General features: G+C 34.1%; 1 protein-coding gene across 4 annotated transcripts in view; it reads left to right on the top strand.

Annotated features, from left to right (window-relative positions):
- DACH1 (dachshund family transcription factor 1) overlaps positions 1–26,746 on the top strand; it is a 364,095-nt gene that overhangs the window by 170,220 nt on the left and 167,129 nt on the right. For all 4 annotated transcript variants that reach the window (XM_042805982.1, XM_042805980.1, XM_042805983.1 and 1 more), the window contains exon 3: positions 19,275–19,436. In XM_042805982.1, the coding sequence (XP_042661916.1) occupies positions 19,275–19,436 (162 nt within the window). The remainder of the gene's footprint in view (positions 1–19,274; positions 19,437–26,746) is intronic.

Genomic DNA, 26,746 nt, shown 5'->3' with positions numbered 1-26,746 from the left:
GCTATTTAAACAACCAAAGACACTGCAGTTCTTGATGTTAAATCCAATAGGATCGCTAGTGTTAGTTTTAGCATAAGAACAGTCCTCCAGTGCTGTAAACAAGGATAAATTAGTATAAAAATGTTGCTTACTTAGACTGTTCCGATGAAATAATCTAATCGGAGTTTTCTAAAGTAGGATCACTACTGTCATCCTGCTCCCTGTAACTTGCTAAAGCTACAATGCCACATTCATTTAGAACTTTTATCCACAATGGTACAAGTAACTACACTGTTCCCTCTAAAAAATATACACTATTCCTAAAATAGCAAAAAAACCCAAAGACTTTATTTTTTAAAACCAAATTGGCATTAAGTGAATCTGGAAATGCAGCTATCCAAACTGGTAAGTGCTGAATTCCATCTTTCCTTGCTAACTGTAATAGTTTCTCCTTAAAAAGACATCTTTAAATATCTTATTTGGCACAATATCATTTTTTTTTTCTTTCAGTGCTATATGGGAGGACTTTAATCTCAAAATATGTAATGTCCTGCAGTAATTTTCAGCATGTGGAACCACAGAGAATCAGAAAGATGGGATGTGTCTGAGCTCTCCAATCTGTAGTAGTTGTCCACATCTAGTTTTATTTATTAAATATAGATGTATTTTTTCATATCATTATCAGAAAGAAAATGCTGATAATCCTAATGTCCAGTTATATATGTTTGAAAGGATGAACATTCAGTATGAGTAGTAAATCTGGACACCTTAATTACATTAAAAGTTTACCATCCTTTTGTTTTTATAATCTGTAGTTTTTCTACAGACACCAGACTAAATTTGATTGCATATCCATTAAAAAGAAAACTTATATTCATTTTTATGTAAGTAAGGATGTACCTTATAATCCTTTAAAAAAATTCACATATAGGTAGTCACTTATTATCTACAGTGAGTATGCATGTTCTACATATATTTTAGGTGAATATGTACATATTCACATAGAATGTACATATTCTCCCTACATATATACAGATAGCTTTTATTTTATTTTGTCAGTGTTTTGAGTCTCCTAATCCATATTTGCCTACTGTGTTCCTAAAGGGAATCAAATTGGTTTTGTGGTACATTAATGTTTTATGCAATATTCCATAGAGAACATTAAATAAAAATAAAAGAAAAAGGTTGACCTCTAACACTTACACCCATTTCTTATGTCAAACTGGGAGATGTTGAAAGCCCTATATGGTCATAACCCTTCTATCTAACTGTGACCCTCCCTAACATTAAGCAGGTGACTCGATTAAACATAAATCAGGCATAAAATGCCCTGCATGAGGCAGCACAGTGAATCAAGCAAATTATCAAATGGCAAAACTCATTCTGTGCTCTGGGCAATGTAAGCTGCCAGCACTTATACATCAAAACTTCACTCAATGTAAGATTGATTTTATTTTATTTTGTTTATTTTAATTCCCTACAGCAGGCTGTGTTAGTCGTGTAAAACGCTATCTGCATCATTACGTTCCTAAGAAATGCTTTTCTTGTTTCGCAAAGGCCGATCACAGTCTTAAGCAATGTAATCTATCTCAGACTAGATATGCTGCACTCTGTAGTGGGTTCTAGTGGAGCTGATATTTTGTGCAGTAATACCGAAATTTAAGCTTCTATGATTCTATAGATTTTTTTCTGTTTGTTTGTGTGTACACACAATCAACTTTATCAAAAATATGAGCACCAAAGGGATAATGTTATGAAATTGAATCACCAGTAGCCATTGAAGATATTTTCCAGTTTCCGTAAAAATGCTGGGATTAAAGCGTGTAAGTCTAATCTTAAGGCAAGAATGAATTTTTATGTAAGATGATACATGTCTTCCTTTCACAGTTGCTTTTTATGCTGCCTTAAAACATGTCAAAATAATCCCCAGCAGAGGAGCCTAAAAGGAATGTCAGCTCTGTGGTTATGTAAATCGAATTGAGTGCTTTACAGCAGGTTTAAGATTTTTATAACTCAGGAGTTGTTAACAGCCAGCTGGTTTGTATCTGTTTTTTATGGTTATTCTTGTCATAGGCAGCCTCCACAATTTTTAATTATATTTTATGGTATGTGTTTTCCCTCCTCTTGAATCCCACAGCCACTCTTTGCTTCAAAAGATATTTTCCACTGGGAAGAGGAGAAGCATTGCTTTGGGACTCCATCATTAGAAATACTGTTGTATAATTACCTCCTGGTAACAACAGTGGAGTGTGAATCTCCAAGTCAGATCTTTAACTTGCTATGCCAGGATGGAAATCTATAGTATTTTGCACACCCAGTTAGGATGTGATGCCTGCAGCCCTTAGCTCAGACTGTTGTCTTCCGCTTTTAAAGAACTGATTTACAGTTCTTGTTGCATTCACAGTGGAAATTCCTCTTTGCTTCACACTTCAGGTTTGAATACATGCTTTGTGCTTTGAAGATTTTGATTACATTCCATGTTCTGGATCACCACTCATTTTGTAACATATGTTCTCAAAAATACCATATTTTTTATTTATTTTAGTGACTGTAATGGTGATACTGGGCAAATGTAATTTTCAAAATGTTTTTATAGCAGTGTAATTTCAAGACTACAGTCTGATTCCCATCTGGAGTAGAAATAATTTAAAATATACAAAGGAGCACTTTTCTCTCTCTGAAAATAAAAACATGCCTGACAGCCTGAAAAGCTAATGCCTTATTTTTTGTTAGACTTAGAGAAGTTATGAAATATTTAGTTATATATAACTGTGAAGACTTTACCAGAAACTATGCATTCGTGTTTTACAGTGTTTTGTGTGTCCTCCCTCCACGAAAGGAAACAGACTGCTCTCTAATTATCTTTAATGCTAGATCCTCCTATTGAAACACCTCCTCTCCTGGCAGATGTAATGATGTAAGAGCAAGAGTCTTAAATAATTGATCATATGGAGAAAGCTGTTTGTAAAATGGCTAAAAGACTGTTAAGCTTGACAAGCATAAGATAACAGAAAGACTACTATAAGCCTTTTTTTAGGTGAGGTTGAGAAAATTAACACTTGTTTTTAGTTAAAGTCTAAAATAGATACAGTCAATCTCACTTGAAAAACCTATTTTGAAAGTGTAAAGGAAATATTATATGCATTTGTGTTGTATTCCAAGAATTGATTTGTGTAATCTAGTTTCATTATCTTAACGGACTGAAATCAATAGAAGTATTATCATCATACCTAATATATTCAGACATTATGACTCTATAGATCTTATTGTATTACACAATATTATATTTAAATTTGAATGTTAAGTGTTTATTTTGACCTACTTATGGTCTAATGCCTAATGTCAGCAGCTTCTGAACTACAAATTCAAATATCTCTCTCATCTGCGTTGGCTTTATATTACTTTCTAGAACTACACAGGAGCGTACCATGTAACTCAACAGAAATACACAGGATAAATACTTATTATCAGAATTCTTTATCTGGTGGAATTGTCTTTTTCTTTTAAATATAGTTCAGTAGGAAATTCAAACATCCTCAAAATAGTTAGCTTTAAAAGTACAAGGTTGCTGAAAATAAAGTTGGAATATTGGTAAAAATATACTGATCTTACCAAAATACATTTTGGACATTTTATCATATTATTTCAATTTCTCTCCAATATTTGTCTTATTTGATGCAGTTAAGAATGCATAGGAAGACCGAAGGTGCAAATAATAATACAAACAAAAATAAAGAAGAAACTGCTTCCAGATGCATAAGATAGGAGTGCAATCAGTGCAGAAATGATACAGCAGGAATAATACTAAAACTGCAAGATACATATTATATTATTTTAAAAAACCCACATTATAAATATGTAGTATATTATTAAAAAAAAAAATAAACAAAACAAGAAAACTAGTAGTCGTTATGTTTACCAGATTAAGTGCATACACGATATTTCATGTTTTAGGAATTAGAGTACCTGAGCTATAGTTCATGGTTTCACCTCTCACTTACCCCAGGCAGAACAGCCTGTATTTGCAAACCGCGACCTGCAAAATTAGTTGTCACGTCTTTCTCCTCTAGGGCTGTTGAAGATAGTATGTGCTGTTTAATGATATTTATTTGTTCAGGGTTTCAAAATATATCCACAGATGATACCCTGAAAACTAGAAATAATAAATTGAATTCTTAGTTCTTTTAGCCATATTTTACAATTTGAAATAGAAATAATTCTATATTGAAACCACTCTGCTTTAAGGCAGTGCTGAGCCTGACCTAAAGTCTCTGTTTGGCTACCAGTGAAGCTCTCAGAAAATGGAAAGATACCTGCATATTTCAATTAGGCAATAGTATTTCAAAGAAGATATTCTTTGCATTTTACTCTGTGGTCTGCAGTACTTGACCTGCTGGGACTGATTCATTTGAACAAAAAGAATACACAGTTTTGTCTTAAACTTAATTAGTGTTCCTATAGTTGTCAGATATTATCCATAAAGGTATTTTAGAGGAACAAGTCTGTTCCAGGACTGACTGAACCAATTAGTCTGGAAAAACACATCAACAACTGAAGAGGCGGTTGTTCATGTAAGCCTTTAATACATTAACTTATGCTAGATGGACTTTTTCATGAGATTTTCCCCAACATTAATACTTCTCCGTTTAAAACAAACATTAATTTCCTCCTTGTTGTGTGTGTACACTTCATTTTGGATTAGAAACAAAGTTGAGAATGCACTTTTACAGAATATGTTCTTAACCCCAAATTAATGTAGAGATAAAAAATTATGTGTTTTCTTACTGTATCCTTGAACAGGTAACCTGTTGTAATAATTGTCAAATATACACCTGTTTTTTCCTGTTTGTAAATGCTGGAAAGATTGTTAGATAATCATATTGTTCCTCTTTCTTTTCAGGCCAATTTTTAAAATATCTGATGGCTTTATGATACAATTAGTTTGGAAGTATATTTTTTTAATCCTTAATATCCTGTTTTGCAGAATACAACTTCCTTTACAGTCAACAAAAAAATAACCAGTCATATTTTACAAACATGAGGTATAATCATTATATTCCCTCTCTTGATTGTCAGTGATTTAGAAAGAGTACATTTCACATTTAACTAGCTCAGGTAGTAACAGAAGGATGGCGATTTTTTAAACTTTCTTTTATGTTAATAAATCCCTAAGTAGCTTTCATGGAAATAAGATTATTTACAAATCATCCAATTTTACAAATTTAATAGAATTAAATTTTTTTGCAAATCATCCAAAATTGAGAAGCGTTTTGATCCTTTTTGGAAAACTGCTAAACCATTGATCTTATTCCCTCCCTGCTTCAGAATTTGAATTGACCATATAGTAACTTGAATTTCAAAATGATAAAAAATCTTGTATCTGTTAATTTGATGATTTTATGGAAAACACTCTAGCTAAGCTAATAAAAATCCTAAATGTTTATTTCCTATTCTTTGTCAGTGCCTCCTGGGCTCAAAAGTGTTTTGTGACCTTTTAAGGTACATGGCAAATTTGAAAGCAACATTTCACTTTCATAGATATTTTGTGGATTTTGACCCATGTATGCTTTACACTGAACTGCTGCCCTCACTTCTTTGGCAAGTTTATTTTGCATTTTATGGACTGACTTTGACTTTTTAGATTTAGAACCAGGGCTGATAACAATATTAATACATGCTTGGCACTTTATTTTTATAGCTTTGTATAACTCTTGGCTGATTTATATTAATAATTCTTCTGTAAGGTAAGGAAGTATTATCTCCATCTAATAGGTAGATGGGAATAAAATTAAAATGTAGATGACATATCTGATACCTTCTGGTAATATCAGAATTAAAATTCAAGAGCCTCTAATTTCTTCTATACTTTTGTTAGAACAATCATATTTTTTACTAAAAGGGTGAACTACTTCAAAACTCATTCAGTTATTCAGATATTTTCTTTCAGTGTCTCTTTTCAGATTCTTCTTGCTACCAACTAAGGGTTTCTGTGGAAGGGATGCTTGGTACATGTGGTTAGGCAGAAGTCTTGTAGGTGTGGGGTAGTGATCTGTTTGGATTTAATTTACAACTAACTGAAGATAAATCATAAGAAAATGGCAGACAGGAGAATCAGACAGGCCATCAGCTGTCTTAACCAAGTGACTGACCTAGGGGCATCTCTAAAGCTGCCAAAATAACTGTTTATAGAATTTGTCAAAAAGCCAGATCCTACTGCTAGAAAAAATATCTTCCATAATTTTGCATCTGGGCCTTTTCTACGAACACGTAGGATGAGAAAAAGAAAGTAAATACATGATGAAATGTTTTATGCTAACGACATTCCACAGATATTACTGCTTCTGTTAACGCTTGTGTGAAACACTCAGTGCTAGTGAAAGACTCAATGCTAGTGAAACTTTGAGTGTGAAACAGTCAGTGCTAGTGGAGAGACAGCACAAAGGTAGGATCTTTGAATTGGACTAAAATTTAATTTTTTGGTGTTTATATGGTACCTTGAAATAAAAACACTGGTTAAAAGATCTCTTTGCTAAAAGGGTAAGACTGAGGTGAGTTGATGCTGCAATTGTATGCAAAATATACTTGATTGTATTTATAAAGTTGATATTTCATAGAATCATAGAATGGTTTGGGTTGAAAAGGACCTTTAATGATCATCTAGTCCATCTTCCCTGCCATGGGAAAGGACATCTTCCATTAGATCGAGTTTCTCCAAGCCCCATTCAACCTGGCCTTGAACACTTGTTCCCAGTGATGGAGCATTCACAGCTTCTCTGGGCAACCTGTTCCAGTGTCTCACCACACCCATTGTAAAAAATTTCTTCCTTATATCCAATCTAAATATACTCACTTTCTGTTTAAAACTATTGCCCCTTGTCCTGTCACTACAGGCCCTGGTAAAAAGTCTCTGTCTCCACTTTCTTATAGACCCCCTTTAAGTATTGAATGGCTTCAATAAGGGCTTCCTCGAGCCTTCTCTCCTCTAGGCTGAACAACTCCAACTCTTTTAGCTTTTCCTCATAGGAGAGGTGTTCAGACCTCTGATCATTTTTGTGGCCCTCCTCTGGACTCGCACCATCAGGTCCATGTCTTTCCAGTGCTGCAGATCCCAGAGCTGAATGCAGTACTCCAGGTGGGATCTCACAAGAGGAGTAGAGAGGAAGAATCACCTCCCTGAACCTGTTGGCCATGCTTCTTTTGATGCAGCCCAGGATACAGTTGGTTTTCTGGTGTTCTGTTAGTTTAGTGTAGAAATGTCAACAAACTGTTCATTTAGGAGATTGAAAGTAGGAATCCATCCAAAATTCCTGTATATCATCAACATCGTAGGAGGCAATCTTTTTTCCATGCACTGAAGCCATTTTATAACTCATTTTGTATTTCATGCTTTTTCATATGAGGAATATCAATCACTTATGCTTGAACGGTAGCAGTTTCCAACGAAAGTCAAACATTTCACTAAATTTCCCTGAAGTTGTCCTGCAATGTAAGCTTCCTTACAAAAGATGTGAGAATAGAAAAAATCCTACTTGTAAGTATTGTTCTTTAAAAACATGGTCGTTTGAGACAATGCTATGGTGCCATTTTTGAAATGTGTTTTCTGTAGTTGAGAGGGGCAGGATGTCGGCAGCGAAGAGAGAAAAATGTAAATACAAATGCATGTACACTCTTCAGATTTGATCATGATACTACATTGTGCATATATGAATGTCTCTGTAGATGATATGGCATCTTTATTAAATATTGTTTCTGGAAGGACAGAATCATGTTGATTCATTGGCCTTTATTATGTGAAACCTCACTCTATACCACTCATTGGTTGGCATGCAGCATGGATAAAACAGAGTTCTCCAGTGGCCTGTTACTGCCATTGAAAATCTGTTTTGATAGATGGAGGAACTACTCTTTTTCAAGCTTGCAAAGAAATATACCATGTGACTAATGCATCCAATTAAAGAACAGAACAGAACAAAGAGAACACTAGAAATGTCTTATAAACTCCTCAAACCACTGGCAGAAAATATTTCCTTAATTTTATTAGCTGTAAGTGCATCACAAAATTAAATCCAACAATAGGTCTATATCCTTTTAAAAAGTAATTCCTGTGTTTCCAAAAGTAAGGATGTGTTTCAACATGTCTTATCTAGTGATTAAGAATTAAATTCTAAAGAAACCCAGCCGTTCAGTGTAAGAAGTTGCAACAAACTCAGTCATTTCCTCCTTTCCTCTGAATTTTATACATGTTAAACAAAGTGTCGAGTTCTGCATGTTAGCTGTCCATGTGGCATTTTTCACTGCTTATATGTTCTTCACTTTTGGAAATGGCCACCAAATTCTTTGGGCTATATAGTGACAAATGTTGATTATAATCAACACTTTATACGTGCAATCTTATTAGCTTTCTGTGTGACTTCCCGTTAACATTAGTATCAGATCACTAGAATGGTGGTCTGATTTCTACGATAAAGTAATAACAACGCTCCTGTTCCATTTTTTCAAATCATTCATACTGAAAATTTTAGTCTAGAAGTTACAGTGTTAAAGACTAGTAATGTCTAGAAAATACCAAAGAAATACACATACACTGTACAGGCTACAAATATTTTTATTTGAAAAATTAAGGACATTCCCTCATTGTGTTGATGAGTGTTGATACTCTCATTGCTAAGTATTGAGATTGTATTTTGCAGTTGGTTGAATTTAGATTACTCATGATTGAGATAAAAAAGGTGAGTTATTATCTGGACACTAATTAAATTTTTGTCAGTTATTTCTATTACTCACTTTGTACTAAATGTGCAGTCCATTTTGCCAATCTGAATGTCAGATAAATTGAAAATTTAGAATTTAGGAATTATAAGAAAGAAGCTTATAGCCCAGAGGAATGAGAAATTATAAAATGCACATCCCATCTCATTCTTGTGCAAATGTTGACAAGATGGAGGAAGGCGATTTCTAGTAGCAGGTAGATCTATGAAGACCCTAATCTGTTGATAACCTGTTTATTAATGGCTGAAGAAAAGACAAATAAAATTATCTTCTGCAAATTATAATCTAGTTTTCCCCACAGAATGGGGAATCTGTGAAATAAGTGTTGTCATATTTTGTCTACTGACTGACACTACCTACTTGAGAGGAACATGGTGACATAAAATTTTATCTTCTACAAAGTATTGCTAGCAATGTACATATAACGTGTCATTTACACATGATATCATGATGATTTCTTGTGTTTCTGACAAAAACAATATTGGGACCCTCTTATGCTTGCATATTTGGTGAACTTTGAAAATTTGCCCGTAATGAGGTAGACAGTGGTACTAATTCAAAGATTATGCCTTTTGGAAGCATGTATGGTCACACATGTAAATCTGAATTTATGAATGTCTGCAGGTTTTCATAATGTAGACTGCAATTACATCGATATGGTAGGAACTGTAGAAAAGTTACTGCATGTTTGTTTTCATATTATAACCAAATACAGTAATTATGTATGCATTATAAATACCACATTTTCTCATTTAATTTTATTAACAGTCTTCAGATGTTCACTTTTTGAATACCAGGCAATTCTGAGGTACAAAACAAAAGTATTCAGAGTTGTTACTTTGTGATAACACTGTGGGCTTGAGAGAACTCCCTTGATTTGGGTGTTAATTTGGTGATGCTTTGATTGACTGCTAGGACAAGACACAATGGCACATTATCCCACTGTCATGCCATAGTTTGTATTGGAAAGAGATATGGGTACCTTGAAATGTAAGAGGACACCAGTGTGATTTGTCTAGTCCCTTGGTCAGCACTCAGGGTGCTCCCCATGGGATTTAGTGTTCTGTTACCTAGTGCAACAAGTAGAGCATATAGGTGTGAGAGAGAGGGCTGTTTGTAAGAATTGACTGACTGCCTTTTCATCTGAAAGCAGGGCTACACAGTGTTCCCCATAAGTCATTATCACAGCTGCTTTGTACAGTATCACAGTTCTGCATCACAGTACAATACTCTGCTATCACTGTGCTGTAATAGTACATTTAGCCCCATGTCTTGCCTCTGGCGCAGCATAATGCATAATGGATCTGACGAAACTTAAAAAAGAAAAGAAAAAAAAAAAAAAAAGAAAAAAAAAAAAAGCCCCAAAGCCACAGTGCAGCTCTTGAAGTTACAATACTTCAAGTGAATAGAGGAATGGAGGAGGAGAGAGGACTCTCCTGAGCCTTACAGGTGAATTCTTTACATTTTGAAACGTGAAAATTCTCTTACTCAACTTTCTGTGTTAAAACAATGATACATATGCCTTGAAATAACTAGTGGATTTCTGGGACTTTTTCCAGTGTTATATTGACTTCTGTCATTATAATGCTTGGTGCAACCTTCTTTGCACACTGCAAACACAGAGAGGCAATCAGAAGAGTATTACAGAATTTGTCAGTATGTATTGTAATTTAAAAGTTTCTGTTTTCTTTTTTTGGGGGTTTGGGAAACAATATGTACTTTAAAGCTAAATATGACAAACCAGTCAATATTATTCTTTAAAGGTGTTTTAATTTTTATTTATACACTTAGCATATTCTTACACTGTTAATGAATAATCCTGTGAAAACTTTCTTTAAAATATCTTGAAATAGTAGTTTATATTTTAAAGGTCTACTGAACATAAACTAATGATCAGCTACGATAATATTTCATCTTAGTTAGGGAAGGCAGTTCTTTTCAGCTAAAGCCCTGCATTCTTTTCCTTCTCTTTTCATGAGTGGGAATAATGCTGTTCTCATTTCTTGGAAAAGGCAGGAGCCTGAAATAAGTCTGTAGCTGAGTATTCTTGTACACCGAAAGTGAGAATCTAAGCTTGCTTTCTTTGGGCAAAAATGTTTCTTTGGGATGAAAGCCATAAAGGCCACAAATACCACGTTGAGTAAATGTTGGTGGGCTGTTTCTTCAGTGTGTGGACCCAGTGTGGAGAACAGGCTTCTCCATGGGCACATCCATCCCACAAAAAGGCTGTAAAAACTAAAACTGCACTGTTGCAGTCCACAGCTAAAATCTTATTTTATTCTGAACTTGTTCTGATGCCACAAATACACACATGAGTAAGTTAAATTTCACACACATGATTAGGCATTTGGACTACAGTGGGTCTATTGGAAAGAATTTGGTAATTCTGTTTGCAAGGCTGAGCCCAGAAGTTGTAGGGAGACGTACTTCCACAGGGCCATCAGGCTGCCTCAACAGTGTTTAGATATTAGTTTAATCAAAGAACTGTGTGCCATTACCCCAGGATCTGTGTCAAGCTGTGGATTAGGTTTATAAAAAAAAACTACAAAAGCTCCTGCTGGTTGAAAGATTATGAGTATTTAGCTACATTACTGCTGTTACAGGCATGAACACGTCCTTTCAGTATTTTTGAATTGTAGCAGTGTTACAATTAATTAATTGTGTCTGTCTAGTTATAAATTAAACTAAAGTTAAAGGCTAAGGTTTTATTAAGTACTACTGATTTTCTTATTGTTTTTGACTGCATAACTTAGACTGAAATACACTTCTCTAAACTGGACTCAAAGAATACGTCAGTAAAAGGCATGGTATTTAGTCAAATCTAAGAATGTTAAATCAAGAAAATTAATGGAATACCAATAACTACCAGTAACTGTCATTATGTTAAACCTTTTAATTTCTAGTAACAGTGAGAATAGTGTTGTGAGAACATGAGATAATACACACAAAAAGAAGAAAGGAACTTCTGTGTGCAAAAAGTGCAGGGAAGTTGTTCCCATAATAAGTCATTCTATTAAACAAGAGCCATTATTGCACTCTAGCAATGCAAATGTAAACCACAAAGTCTGTTAGGAACCAAGCATCATTGTTAGCATAATATATTGTTAGTATATATATTTTCCCTTCCCACATACTTCTTTTTTTTTTTTTTTTTTTTTTTTGAATTGCATACTATTCGGTTAAAGAGATTGTGAATCAAGATTCAACACTTAAGGAAAAGTATTTTTTTACATTGTTCAAAGCTGACCTCTGCTTTTAAAAAGGTTGATCTGCACTTTTTCATCTGTTTAGAAGCATACATTTTTGGTTAAGAAATTGAAGACAATCTCTTTGTCTTTTTCCTAAGCTGGGGAGGTTGAGATAAAAAAGAATGCCTGCTTTAAAAGTCACACATGGCTGTAATTTAAGATTTTTTTTACCTCATTGTCCATAACAGTTGAAAGAAACCTTCAATGAAAGTTTATTAACTAGGCCAATGCCTGAGGCAATAAAGGTTCATTTATTACCAGTTTCTTGGCTGTTTTTCTTCTTCTATTTTTCCGTTAAACTCATAGCGTAAGATAATACTTCACAAAATTAAACCTTTGACCTTCTGTGGAGTTAAGTCGCCTTTGATTAGATAAAGTAACAATTTATGGTCCAGCATGAGGTTGCACATGAAATGAATAATGCAACAGACTGAATGAGAACTGAGAATCTATTGCTTTGAAAAGATGACTGTTGTTTAAGAAAGAATGTTCTCTCTTAATTGTATTGTAGTGATGCTGTATGCATTCCAGTAAGATTTTAAACTGTTGCTGAAAAGTACAATATAGCCAGGCAGTTATGCAGTATATATTGTTTAATTCTGTCACAATTGCACCAAGCCAATAATAAATTCACAGCTTACAAAATCCTGCTAAGCTTTAACATTATTTTTTTGTGGTATTTGAAATGTACTTTATGGTTTCACTTTTTACTCTTGAGTACAAAGGAATAAATCTACAATAAAGAATAATTTCATGGAATGTAAGTTACATAAATGGCAAATATTAGTGATAAAATAATTACATTTACACATTTTTTTGCAGCATCATTGAACCTTCAGGTAGTTCTCATTCAAAAAATATAGTCTTAATATTAAGTTTTATCTACTTCTAAAAAAAAAAAAAAAAGACATTACTTCTTTCTAGGTCAGTGTTTTATTTCTGCAACAGTGTTATTAATTGTGGGGACACATTGTAAGTAAAAAGATTTTTAGATTTGAAGATTGCTGTGGAAATTTAGCTGTTTTGCTTGTTTATTTTAAATGCAATACTCAGACCTCAAAATTCATATTGCAATTTAGGAGTAGTTACAGGAAAAAGGTTGGATTATTCTGATGAACAACAGATGGTTTGAGCCTCACATACACTGGTATTCTCCCAGTGCAAGACTGGCAATTTCATTTTAGTTCCACCAGTCTAAACCAGATCACATGGAGGAATTTTTCTAACCATTCCTTCTTTAACAATATTTAAAGTGCAATAAGTTGTTTAACTTTTTTTTTACATGACTCCTTTAATAACAGCCCTTTTAAATATGTTAAAAAATGATCTGGATGAGCAATGTATGCTGCACCGCTCAAGTTGAGCAGGAAAATACAACTAGAAGGGCCAGACAAGAATTTCTTGTTTATCCCAGAACAACAGGTAATGAAATTTTTAGAATATATCAATATTGTTGTATTGCATCAATCCGGGCAGCTTAACATAAATAAGGCTTCCGGATAACTGAGAGATTCCAGGCCTATGTTATACATAACGAAGGCTACTAATGAAACTCAGTATATTTTAACAGAACATTGCAGTGTACTCTGAAGTTCCCCTTTCTGCAATCCAGTCTAGGTAATCAGACCTCTGTCCTCCTGCAGATTGCTTTCCCCTTCTTGTTTTCTGTATCACACTATATAAAACACCCATTAGATCAGAGACTAAGGTTAGGATCCTATTTCATTTGAAATAACTGAGCAGCAGCATAATAAGCTACCAGAACCTTGTACCTGAACTGCTGAAATCCATGAAACCAGTGCAATAATCTACAGTGATCGGGGTCAAGTCCTAGGAGGTAAGCCTCCCTTTCTTTTTCAGACAGAGTTTTTCAGATTCTAGTAAGAATTTTGCCCAAGTATGAACCTCAATATGAAATCTGGAATTAAGTCCAGAAAAGACATTAATTATTTCAAGTCAGTAACATTGAAATAAACTTTAAGAAAAAAAGATTATGCATTAATTTTAAATAATGAAAAGAGTTCTTTCAGAATTTAGATGAGATTTGGACCTCCTCTCATGCAATGAATAAAGCATTTTTTCAGAATGAACTTTCCAGCAAATATATGAAATTAAATGTAGCACACAGATGACAGTTATATTTTGGTTTTCTGCCTGTTCTGTGATAACAAAGGTAAGGTATCTTGAAAATGTTCTCAAAGTCCTAAAGAAAGAGGTTGTGAAAATATGTTATAGGATTTTTTATGTATCCATAAATACATATATATATGGTGTATATATAAAGGAAGGTAATAGTTATGTTAAGGAAGTTATTAATTATTTATTGGAATAACTACTAGGAATTATAATTACTGTTAAGCATAGTTATGTGAAGGAAGTTAAAAGTGGATTAAGATCAATTACTTAAATAATTTTGTAAGTTGTCCCAGGACCAAATTTAGGCACACAATTCAAAGATGTGTATTTTGAGACATATTTGAGGCTGAAAAAATTACACTCATAGGTCCTTCTCTTTTTTCCTTCACAAATAGAGTGTATTGTAAGCTGCTCATGCCATTAAAACAGAAAGTTTTAAGAAATCTGCTTTAAGTTGGGGAATACTATTTGTTGGAAGGCAGAAACCCTGGATGTGATTTAGTGCCCACTGGTAATTCATACACATTTTGAAAATATGTCATGATATATGACAGCTCTCTCCGGCAATTTGCTTTTAAAACAGAATTGTTTTCTGAAGATGCTATGTTTTTTGTCATTGTTTTCAGTTCCATTCACTCATTTTTCAGCATTAGAGGCCACACATATTGGGCATACTTCTGGTCTCATTCTCACCCACGAAATTCTGACTTCAGTAGAGTTGCATGGTGTAAATTAGACTAGAACTTGGCAGGAGAAAGCTTATGATTATATTTGGCAGAGGCAGCAGGCTGCAACTTTATTAACATAATTAACAGCTACAAACACACCCAACAGGCCAAAGTAATCTAGTGACAGAAGAGAGAAGGTCTTTGTAGGAAAGGATCATTCACGCTTTCTTTTAGTGTTCTGCTTCTTGTTCCTGCGTTCCTACTAAAGCCTGGAGAGCTTTCAATTGAGCTGTAATTCAAATTCATATGGCTCCTACAAGACACCTTGAACAGACTTTTGCTGATGAGTCTATAGGAACTGTCAGCAATACGGAGATTACTTCAGAAGTGTGATGGTTGAATTGAACTTTACTTTCTGATGTTTTGCTTTCTGAATTAAATTGTTGGACAAGATTAATTGCACGCAGTAAGAGATTTAAATGAATAGCTTTATAAAGCATTAAAGTTCTAAGTATGTCACATGGGAAAAAAGCTGTAAGGTTTAAATGAATAAATGTATTTAATGCATAAAATGTCTAGGCTAATTTTTTAATTCCTTTACTAACATCTTTTATTGAAAAAACATACCTTATTCATCCATCTTAGTTATACTGCTGTGGTTGTGGTAATTTAATATTCCTGCTCTTCGCTAATCTTCTGGTTCAACAGAAGTAAACAATAGGTTTCATAAATTAAAAATACGCTCTTCAGAACATGCTTCTAAAGATAAAAAACAAGGCTGTAAACATTTATGACTGAAACAAACTAGATTGTTCAAATACTGCCATGATGTATCATGTATATCAATATGGCACTGATATCAGTTAGAATGCAAACAAGGTTTTAAATGATGTGCCCCTTCATTTCATCTGGAGAATCCGCTTTACACCATCTGCCTATCAGATGGTTAGGAACCAGGACTGCGTATTAATGCCACATGTTCGATTTTCCTTCCTCTTGTAATGGTTAGATTCATATTGCTAATAGCTGTGCATGAGCACTGTCGATGAAATTTGTGTGACGATGGAGTGATGAGATATTTATAAAGCTGCCTGTCTCACTGAATAATCAGCAGGAAGAATGCCAGACATAAACAACTTATCAATTTCAGAATATTAATGACAACTACCATTGACTTTAATCCATTGAATATTTTGGCCTGGATACTTTTTAACTGTTCAAATAAATATTTGTAAAGAATAAAAAATACCTTAGTGGCTGTTTGGTGTGATCCTTTCTTTCATTTCAGTTGTCTTTATAGATGACTTATGGTTATCTCAAATTTGAAGATAAAATTTCTGTAATGTAGAAAAGTATTCACCTTGGAAATTCCTTGGCTACTTGTTGTAAGAGTAAAGTGATATTAAATAATGTTTAGGTTAAAGGCTTTTTTGAGCAACAAATTTTAAAAAAATAATCCCAAGTATTTACCCAAGTATATATCCATACCTGAACTTTAAAGTTTAGTATTTTCAAATATTCATATAGATACATAGCAGTTTATTAAACTCTTCTGCTTAGAATATATTTGGCTGCCTTTGCTAATGAGATAAATTGGGCCCTGTGCTAGAGAGAAAGTTTTGTCTTGTACCATACCATAGTATACCACAGTGATTATAATGCAAGGGGCTCTAATAACTGGTTTGGGACCTTCCTTGCCACTTGCTTCAGCTGGTAGGAAAAAGTAAAGCAGAAACTGTACTGTAGGCTGGAACTGCTGTGAGGAATGGCATTAAGCTATAATTCTGAGCATGATTCCTTACTCACATTTTGCCCCCACACTTACACTGGTGCTTATATGAGACACTCGTTTCAGATTCATATAGTTTAAATTAATTGCTGTATATCAGAGTAATCATTTCAATCACTTATGTGGTTGTATGAGAGAACGAATGAAATTGGTAGTTTAACTTCTGCTTTTTAAAAATATCATTTATTATCACAAGCATTATCTTGTGAAAATTGTACTACAGAACTAAGTAATCTCTATTTTAGTTTCCCAGTCCCTATCCAAAGGTTATGGCTTCCACTAGAAAGAAGCATTACAGCCTACTTTGGAGAGAAGCACCAAAGCATACTTTTTTTTGCAAATTTTGTAGCAAAAGAGTGTTTGTATTTTAGCAGTTCTGCAGTGGATCATCACCCCAGTGAGACATAATATTTACAAGTGAGCTTGCAAGTCCTATGTCCAGTGTCTGTTTAATAAGGTACTTGCTCTAGTACTTGTAAGCACTTAAAAACTGCTGATCTGGAAGTTCAGTCACAGCCAAAAGTTTGAGGCCTGCTGTTGTATTCATTGGTTATATTGTATTTGAATATTTCTCTGAAGGATTGTTCTTTAAAGATGTTAGTTTTAGCTTGTCAGTGATGTATATAAAAAAAGGAAGTATAGGTTATTGTATTTTTTAATGAACACAGGATGCAAACCGAAGTTCAGAGGTGCACCATCCCTTTTTCTGTGGCCTAATTTAGGGACTGTAACCAAATCTGTATAATGTATAACTTCATATCCTTCCTCTAAGGTAAAAATATCATTGGAAGCAATCCATGTTATTGTCAATACCTTCTTCAGATCAGAACATGCACAATTTGTAATAGTAGTGGAAGCTAAAATAAAATGAAACCCTTGTATTTATCCACCTGATTTGATTTTTGGTATTTGATACATCTTTTTCTACTGGAAATAGCAGTTTTCTAAATAATATCGATTTGCCTATGCAGAATGTAATTATCACATACTTGGAAATTCAGGTTGCAATTGGAGTTGTTAGAAGTCAGTCTGTAAGGAGGGTTGGGAGTCTGGAACTATTTGCTAATCTCTATGTGGTCATGCAAAGAATTAAGGGAAAGCAATCTTGAGTCAAGCCCCAATATATTCAAAGGCACCTCTTATGCCACCTCATTGTTTTCCTGATGTCCGTTCACCTTCTGCCTTCTCCCCCCTGGATTTTTTCTTCTGTGCCTCCCCATTGCTAGCTAAAAACATGGCATGAGTCAATTAATTTTCTATTTAAGGAGGAAAAGGAGACAAGAGGCCCCTGGAAGCAATGGTGATAGCAATATTTACCTCGACAGCCTGGGATTATTTGCTTATTTGGTCTTTCCTGCTAAATTGCACTCCTCCTATGCCAGGCAGCAGCCTTGGCCCACTAGAATAGTAAGTTGTAGAGTTAATTCCTCTTGAGATCCATAAAACACTTCACACCTCTCAGAATAGCTGAAAATCAGACAAGCAGGCACCTTTAAACTAATTACACTGAGTTTTTTCAAGCCTTCTCCATGGTCAGGGTAAGAATCTTGATTCAAAATGACTGAGAGTCTGCTCTCCTCTTGTGGCATCACAGGCTGAGGGCTGAGATTGCATAATTGCATAAAATTTACTTGGTTTAAAGCCTTCTCTTTAATTTCTTACTTTTAAGTCTCTTTAATTTCCATCTCTGCCCCTTGGATCAATCATGTGGGGTAGGCAGCTCTTGTGAAGTTTTGACACTGACTTCTGTCTGCTGCCACCCAGGCTGGGGCAAAGGGATCTGAGTGGGTAGTAGCAACATGGTTTGGGGACTGCAGAATTATCCTGCCTCAGGGAAGAGGGCAAAAACATATGCTGATAACTTTGATTAAAGGCTGTATCTAATTTTCTGTTTTGAAGGCATTATTAGACTGTTTCTCTAATTGCTTTTGACAAAGAGAAATTTTCTCATTTTTGTAGAATATTCTTATAAATGGCTGGATGACAGAAGTTTGGTTTGGTAGGAAGAGCACTTGGATTTCCTGAAAGTGGCTTTGGGACTGGGATTAAATCAGTTTAGTAATTTCTTTTCTCATTGATAAATACCTTAATGCCTTGAAGTTTGGGGAAAGCAAAATAAGTATTTTATCAGTGTTCTGCATTGCTAACCTTTCTTCTAAAAACACTTCCTAAAATGACCACATCTCCTTGCTGTTATGTGTGAAATGAGAAATAAACGTCTGAGTTCTTTTCATCTGTTACTCATGAATAGAAATTACAGATCTGTTTTTTTCTGTTTTCTTTATCATGTAAAACATTTGAAATCTAAAAGGGTTTTTTACAAGTACAGTTATGTACAGGTTCACCTATTCATAGCCAGGCACTTAAGACACAACTTCGAAGCTAAGTTAGATCCCTGAAAGCATGTATTTGTAGCTGGAGTTAGTTATGATTGTATTATGACTGCAGTTACTGGATACCAAGTTAAGAATTAGGTGGGTATAGAGAACTAACTAGCTAAATATGATGCGAAATATTTTACTTGAAAAAGTTTAGAGCTTTCAAATCTAGCAAGAGGAATAATATTCTGCAATGTTCTCTGTTCATTATGTAGCAAGCATACAGGAAAAATAACAGTCTTAGTCCCTAAAATAATGAAGAATCATATAATAATGTATATTAAATTTTGTTCATACTTCTTTGCAGGCCTGACAGCAGCAGCTGCAGCAGCAGCAGCTGCCACCAATGCCGCCATAGCAGAAGCAATGAAAGTGAAAAAAATTAAATTGGAAGCTATGTCCAACTATCATGCAAATAGTAACCAGCATGGAGCAGACTCTGAAAATGGAGATCTGAATTCAAGTGTGGGTAAGTCTCAGACAAAGCATTATTATATGTCCATAATTCTCCAATATTTTATTAAAATGGTGATCCTTCTAGACTTCCTTCTGAAGTCCTTGATTTGGTGTAAAAAGTTACATATTCGTTTTCCTTTTCTTACTGTTTTTAATTTTATTTCATATCTGCCCTTTACACCATTGTTCAGCATTATTGTTACTATTATAAAAACATTCTTTCCTTTGCAGGTTACTTTTGCAGACTCCAGTTAATATTTTCCATGAAAGTGGTTTGATTGCTTAGAGTTCATTTTTCAAAGTACAGGTGGGGTGACAGATGATGGTGTCAAAGTGAAATTTAACAATGTCTCCTGCTCAGTGTGCTGGGTATCGACTTTAGGTAATTCAGAACACAAGCTTGAAAGCAAAATATTTCATACTTTCATGTGCCCTGTGACAAAAGCAAAACATACATACACAATAAATTATTGCCATGCTCTGCAGTTCCTATCATATTTTATTTTAATAAACACATTCTTAAAATGTAGTTAACACGTTTTTCCATTTCTTAAGCAGCCATCAGCAACTCTTGTTCTTTCTCAAGAAACAATTGTTTCAGTATACTTTATTCATTTGTTTGGACGATTTGTTTTGCTAAAGCATACTTCAAAGCTAGAATAAGTTTTTGTTGTTGTTGATTAAATCTTTAATCATCTGTGTGTGTCTGCTGTAAAATGTTTTGTTATGCCATTTCATTGTATTGGCTCCTTTTATCATGTTGAGACAGTATTAACTCAGCAACAGAAATTCAATGACAAAGAGGTACGTTCAGAAGACTGCAGGCAAGATTGGTGTATATTGGAATAAAATGGCTTAAAATAGGGATTTTATGTTTGTTTTTATTTTGGATCTTTGCTGTAGTTTTGTTTATTTGTTAGTTTCCCATCTCCTAAATACATTTGAAATAGGTCTTGAGAGTTACCTACTAACCTTAACATAAATAACTATGTGTTTGTGAGCAGCATTTCTGTACAGTTCAGTAGGTATTGGTAGGCTATTATTTAGAAATAATGTGAATTGCCATTCAAGAAACTGGTTCACCTAGGCACACGCTATTTTAAATAACAACAATATATATGCATTGCTGCACAAGGAGATGACCAGATTTTTTGTTTTCCTTTTAAACAAAGGCTTAAAAAAAATGCCTCTGTGATGGCAAAGAAAAGAGTCTCAAATGAGTGTGTTAGTACTCAGATACCAATAAGTGTAGTCACTAGAATATTAGTGGAAATATTGTCCTCTTGGAGAGAAGACAAGAAGGGGTAGAGAGCAGTTGTCTCTGAAATCTGGGAGGAGGAGTTAGGTACAAATTAAGTGGAAGGGCCAGATGTCCTCTAACATGCTGGAAAAAAAAGTGAAGTAATGAGAACGAGTGAAAAGTGTAAATGCAAACTGGGAGGGTAAAGAGTCTGTACTAGAAGGTAGAAGCTAGTTCAGATTTTAATTTCAAACTGGAATTGATGAATGCCTTATGTGAAACAGAGTGTTCACATATTGGATTATGGAACTGTTATTCTGCTTGGCAGTTCTAGTGACAAACCACTCGTACATCCACGGAAATGGAAAGGTAACAGGTAATCAACATGTAAAACACATGAAGTATTTGAAGCACATGAAGTGTTTGTAGGAGAGTGGATGGAGAGAATATTTGAATTTCTTCTGAATAAAAAAGAGAAAAAATCTATTTTGAAATCATTGTTTGAGGCATAATTTAGATAACTAATCTGCTCTTACACAGCTTAATCATTTTCCCTGTTTAAGAAAATACGTTCTAGCTTTTTTAGAAGGTCAAAGTTAGTGAAGAAAATTATTTATTGTCATTGTCAAAATTTTCTCTCAGCCCCTTAACTTACTTGTTAATTTCAGTTAATTTCTCGATTTAACTGAATGAAGAATTGAGTTCATTTTGTTCAGAAAAAAAATGGCTTTTCTGAGTAGAGTGAATAGCATTCGAGTTGTCACCATTCCAGGAGGGATGGTTCTGGAAATGCAATATGCTTGTCTATGCATCCAGTCTTGAGATATACTCTTCCTATGGAGGTTTTATCAAAATAGTTTGCATTTATTTGTTTATTTTATAGTGAGCCCTGTCTAGTATCGAATGTTGGTTATGCCTATGGAATCACATCACAGAGGTGATTCCTACTGCTACTAATGCCCGAGTATTATTAGGTTCATTAATAGTTAAGTCTCTATCAGTTTCATTTTTGAAAATTAGCATATTGTATTATCTTGACAAGAACTCGTATTTCAAAGGTGTTGCTTTGTAGAAGGTGTGTGCTTTTTTCTTCCCCTGCTTTTTTTTTCAAATGTTTATTTATGTCTTTTCAAATAAATATTATCAAGTCCATATATCATTAATGTTTTAAATTATGGCTTGTTAGGAATGAATTTGAAATATTACTCTACTGAGTGTTGACAGGAAGAAGAAAGAAAGCAAAAGGAAATAACCTGATTTTGGTTTATATTTTAAATTATGTTATGTGCCTGACCAAACTGAAAAGGAACAAACTAACCAACCAGGCTAAAAGCTTAAATGATACATCTTAGCCCATATGTTAACAGGCATTATGGTATATTAGTGTACATGGAATGATCATACCGTGTTCTTAGGCTGTTCCAATGCCTATGTAAAAAAGATAAATAGAATATGGGCTCTTGAGTTGAATTGTCAGGTTTAGTTCTGAATTGTCTTGCTTTTTGGTTTTAATCAGATGCTTAATGTGAATTATAGAAGTAATTTTTGTAGATGTACATTGTGTAATTATACAGAGCACTACACAAATTTATTAGCTTGGTCCTTTGAAGCAATGACCAAAAGGTTAGTGAGTGAAGGGAATTAAAGGAAGCCAATGATACTAATAAGTAATTATTTTATATCCCTCAGTTTTGTATGGTAACCTTGAGCTTGCATCCTCCCACCAGAATTATCATGTTAGAAGGGGGAAAAAAAGGGAAAAAAAAAAAAATTACAGAGGAATCAGAGTGAGGTATTAGCACACTGAGTAAAATATATGTCTGCAACGCCTTTCTCTCCCATCCACAATCAATTGGATTCTTTTAGTTTAATATTTACTTGCTAAGATGAGATGCTAGTCTGCATGGTGATAAACAGTCTGCTACTGGCATCTGAAGGTGACCTGTCAGTTCATATGGACAAATCTCCTGCTTACTGAAATGTACAAAATAAATCATTAAAGCAGGCAGGTGCTCATTCCCAGATTTAAATCACCATAGATTTATGATTTGAATTAATGCTTCATTTGGTCATAGAAATAGATGCTGAGACAAATGATATGCACTGGTTGGGGCTTCCATACTGTAGCCATCCTAATATTGATTACTGAGATGTCTTTGCAATCTCTTGTTTATATCAAGTACTGTCTTGTGACAGGTTGGCTGATATGAGCTACATTGCAGATAAGAAGGAAAAATGTCCTGGGTTCTTTTTAGTGGCAATTCTACATGCAACACAGAGGATAGATAAATTATTGTTTTTTTGTTTACAAAATTAATTCCATATGGCAGCAAACAAAAAAAGATTAAGCTGTGTATTGGTATTTTTTTTTGTATTTATTTATTTTATTGCAGAATTACAAGAAAGAGTGACAAGGTCAAACTTTAAATTTCATTGAAGAGGTTCTGCTCTTTGTCATATTAGCATCTTCTGATGATATTAGGATCAGTTGTATATTTACCATCTAATACTCCAAAGTTATAGATAGGTAGAGCAGCTCAATTATTTCCTTTCTGCTTAAGTGCCTAGTGCCCTGCTATCATACTTCATTAACCCGCATCAGCATAAGATAGAAGCCTTTGACAATAAAGATGTTTAAAGCTATTTCTGTGAACTAGACTTTGCTATCTATAACTTGGTAGGAAGTGAAGAACAGTCTGTATACTTTTGCTTCCCGAACATTGTATGTAATGAAAACACTATGTATACATTTCAGGGACTACTCAAAGGATTTGTAAAGACCTTTGCCACTTGCTAAAATCTGACTCATAAAACTTGTAAACAACTATCAACAATAGTAAATTACTTGCTTAGTAGGAAATGAGTTCATATCTATTCAAAATGTGATCTCAAAACAGATGTCCCAAGAAAATGTCATTGTTTAAACTGCATTCATACAGAAAAAAACGTGCTATTATTTCTTTAAGGAAGTGAAGCAATCATGAAGACTTTGGTGTTCTCAGTTTCTAAACACAGTTAGGAAATACAAGGCAACATTTTACACTTGGCTAGCACGTTAATCCAGAAACAACCACAAAATGTGTTGAAAATTAAGAGGTTTTCTTGGCATGTTAGGTTTCCTATTCATCCGCATTACCTTGCAGTATTTAAAATTGTGAGACAAATACAAGGTTTCCTGTGATGTGTTGTTCAAAAGTAATGGTTGCTTGCATACTATTATTCTTTTTTTTTTTTTTTTTTTTTTTTTTTTTCCATCCAGAATCAAAGATAAAATGATTTAGGTGAAATTATGTTTCTCCAGTGACCTTGCCCAATAATAGAACAGTACAAAATGCAGTCATTTCCTTTTTCTAAACACACTTGTCTATTTTGAAGGAAAGAATTACTTTTATGGTTTCAGGAAAAAGTCTTGGAGACCTTGAAAAAGCAAATAAAAGGAAACAGAGAATGCAGGCCACTGAGCACAGCTCTGCAGTTGCACATCTGATTCTCTGCTTTGGCAATGTTAATGAACCTCAAATCCTCCCTATAATTAGATGAGGGAATTGCTTATATTTTCAAACAGATGATGCTGCTATAATGAAACGATTGACAGGGAACTTAAGAGTGTCTACAGTAGTCATTTGGTTTCCGGGTTTTTTTTTTTGTTGTTTTTTTTTTTATTTTTTTTCCCTTTTTTTTAAAAAAAAAAGGGAAAAAAAGAGTAAAAGAAGATTGGCTGTAGATACAGGTCCTGAGAGAGGTAGTAATTTACACAGAATGCTATGACAGGTGTCTTTGTGTGGCAGGGAGATAAAATGGAAGGGAGAGGAATGATGGGCAGGTACAGCAATTTTTTGGAGGGGGTGTCCTGTGCTTATTCTGCTTGGGTTCTTTAAAAGGGGCCGAGACTCAAGAGATGGATCCGGATTGAGTGCACAGCTGTAACTGCTGATGAGCTAATTGCTCCTTATCTCTCAGCCCCATTCATCTTCATTTTTTACCAATTACTGAGAATTATCTGTGTTCTCAGTTGGATATGAGAGTTAATCCTTTTTGGTTAAGCTGGCAGTACTGTGAGCAGATTCCAAATCATAGGGTGAAAAAGCCAGAGCAAGCTTGTTCTCAAACTCTCTCCAGTTCAATGACAGTATCACTAGTTCATAAGAATTTTTCTATTGTTTAACAGATTAAACACTGATTTTTTTTTTTTTTTTTTTTACTTTAGTACGTCTATTAATATGTATTTTTCTCTTAGCATAAGATGAATGTGTATGTTCCTAGGTGGATGGATATGCTTCCTTTCTAAAAATATTCACTTGCAAAAATGAAAATAAGATAAACAGTAACTTCAAACCAGAAAGGTTATTTGCAGTATTTCAGTGTTTATTATATGATACATAACACTTCTTTTAATGACAAGGTTGTTCATGCAACTTTGACATCATGGGACATAAGATAAATGCTTGTCAGTGACATATATCTACTTCTGTAAACTTCTTTGAGAACTGTGGATGAAAAGTGATGTCTAGGTGCTAGCAAAGGCATAATCGTACAGCCTTAAGGACAAATGTGCTATGTTGAACACATCATATTTCAAGCTGAAGGAATGCTTTCTTAAAACTCTGCTTTGGGCACGTAGAGAATACCAGGAACAGATCATTTGGTTACAGTCAGGTAACTAAACTTTTTTTTTGAATTTAACTTGTCTTCATGTTGGGATGGGAAAAAATAAAATCTTTAAATTCATATGTAATGTTAATTCAAAATGTAATGTTAATCTATCAACCAAGAATATAATTTCTCAAGATCTGCTTCCCTAGACTTTAATTGTGATTGTTAAATTTGCTAAACAATGCAATGAATTGGATGTTATGATCTGAACACCAGCTAGTAAATTAAGGGAATTACTAGCAAAGATTCAGCATTTCATGTTGGACAGTCATTTGTGTTGTATCGATGAGTCCCTCATCTAGATTAAATCCTCACTGTAGGATTCACTGGAACAAATGTAGACATTTGCATCTGATTTAGTCATCTTAGACTCAACAGATAGAAATAGGCAATCGTAAGGGTGATCCATCTCATCCTAAAGTAGATGGCAAAAGTAGGTCAGATAAATTGCACCTTAGAAGTGCATAGTCATGCCACTACTGAGTTGTAGTTATGTAAAGAAAGTTAGATGAATAAATCTCACTCTCAATGTGTGAAATTAATATTTTCTGGAATAAGATTTGAAGCAGTTAACAGGTCTTTTCCGAGACAGTAATACCATAATGTGAAATAGTGCCTGAGACACTGTGAAATGGAAAAGAAAAAAAAAAAACAAAACAAAAAACTACTCTTCAGAAACAGCAGGTGAGGAGTTTATTTATTCACCCAGAAAACTATTTAGATATAAACATATACATAAGTTTGTTCTGATTGTATAGGGATATAGCTTCTGAAAAGAGTGATTTTACCTGCGTGAGACATACTGAGAGAATAGGCCTCAAACTGCAGAAGCAAGAGCTTCCTGCATGACATTTGTGCTCTGGTCCTGCTATGAAGCTGTACCAAGTTCATGGAAAAATCTAAATGATTAAGTCTATCTTGTCAGCAACATAAAAAAAAAAAAAAAAGCTCTTTGTATTGTTTGATCACATTTACTTTATTTCCTGTTCCATGCAAGATAATCCTAATTGGATAAATAGTTGGATAATTTAATCTCTGATGTGATTTTTTTCAAAATACGTGCTTTATTGTTATGGCCATTTTCCTTTTTATTAGTGCCTTGTATGAAAATAATGAAATTCTTAAGCTTTTATTCAGTTTTGTTTCATTGTTATTTGTTATCGGCAGTAAATATACTTAAACATGATTCTGTGGATGTGCTATATTAAGAAGTGTAAGCTCAATACACACCTTATCTTTCTGATTACTTATGATAGTCTATGGGATCATCTTTCATAAATATTAATTAGAAGCAACATTTTTGAAAGAAAACACTGAACTTCATTAGTTTAGGTTTAGAAATTAATGTTTGTGGTAGAATATGTGACGAGTATCTGTCTCACATGTGAATTTAATTATCATCATGAAAGTATGCACCTGTGTTATAGATA

This window comes from Tyto alba, unplaced genomic scaffold, assembly GCF_018691265.1.
Source record: "Tyto alba isolate M040663 unplaced genomic scaffold, T.alba_DEE_v4.0 Super-Scaffold_45, whole genome shotgun sequence".
Taxonomy (NCBI): Eukaryota; Metazoa; Chordata; class Aves; order Strigiformes; family Tytonidae; genus Tyto; species Tyto alba.
The sequence above is the reverse complement of the archived record's forward strand: the minus strand, read 5'-3'. Positions and strand labels throughout refer to the sequence as shown.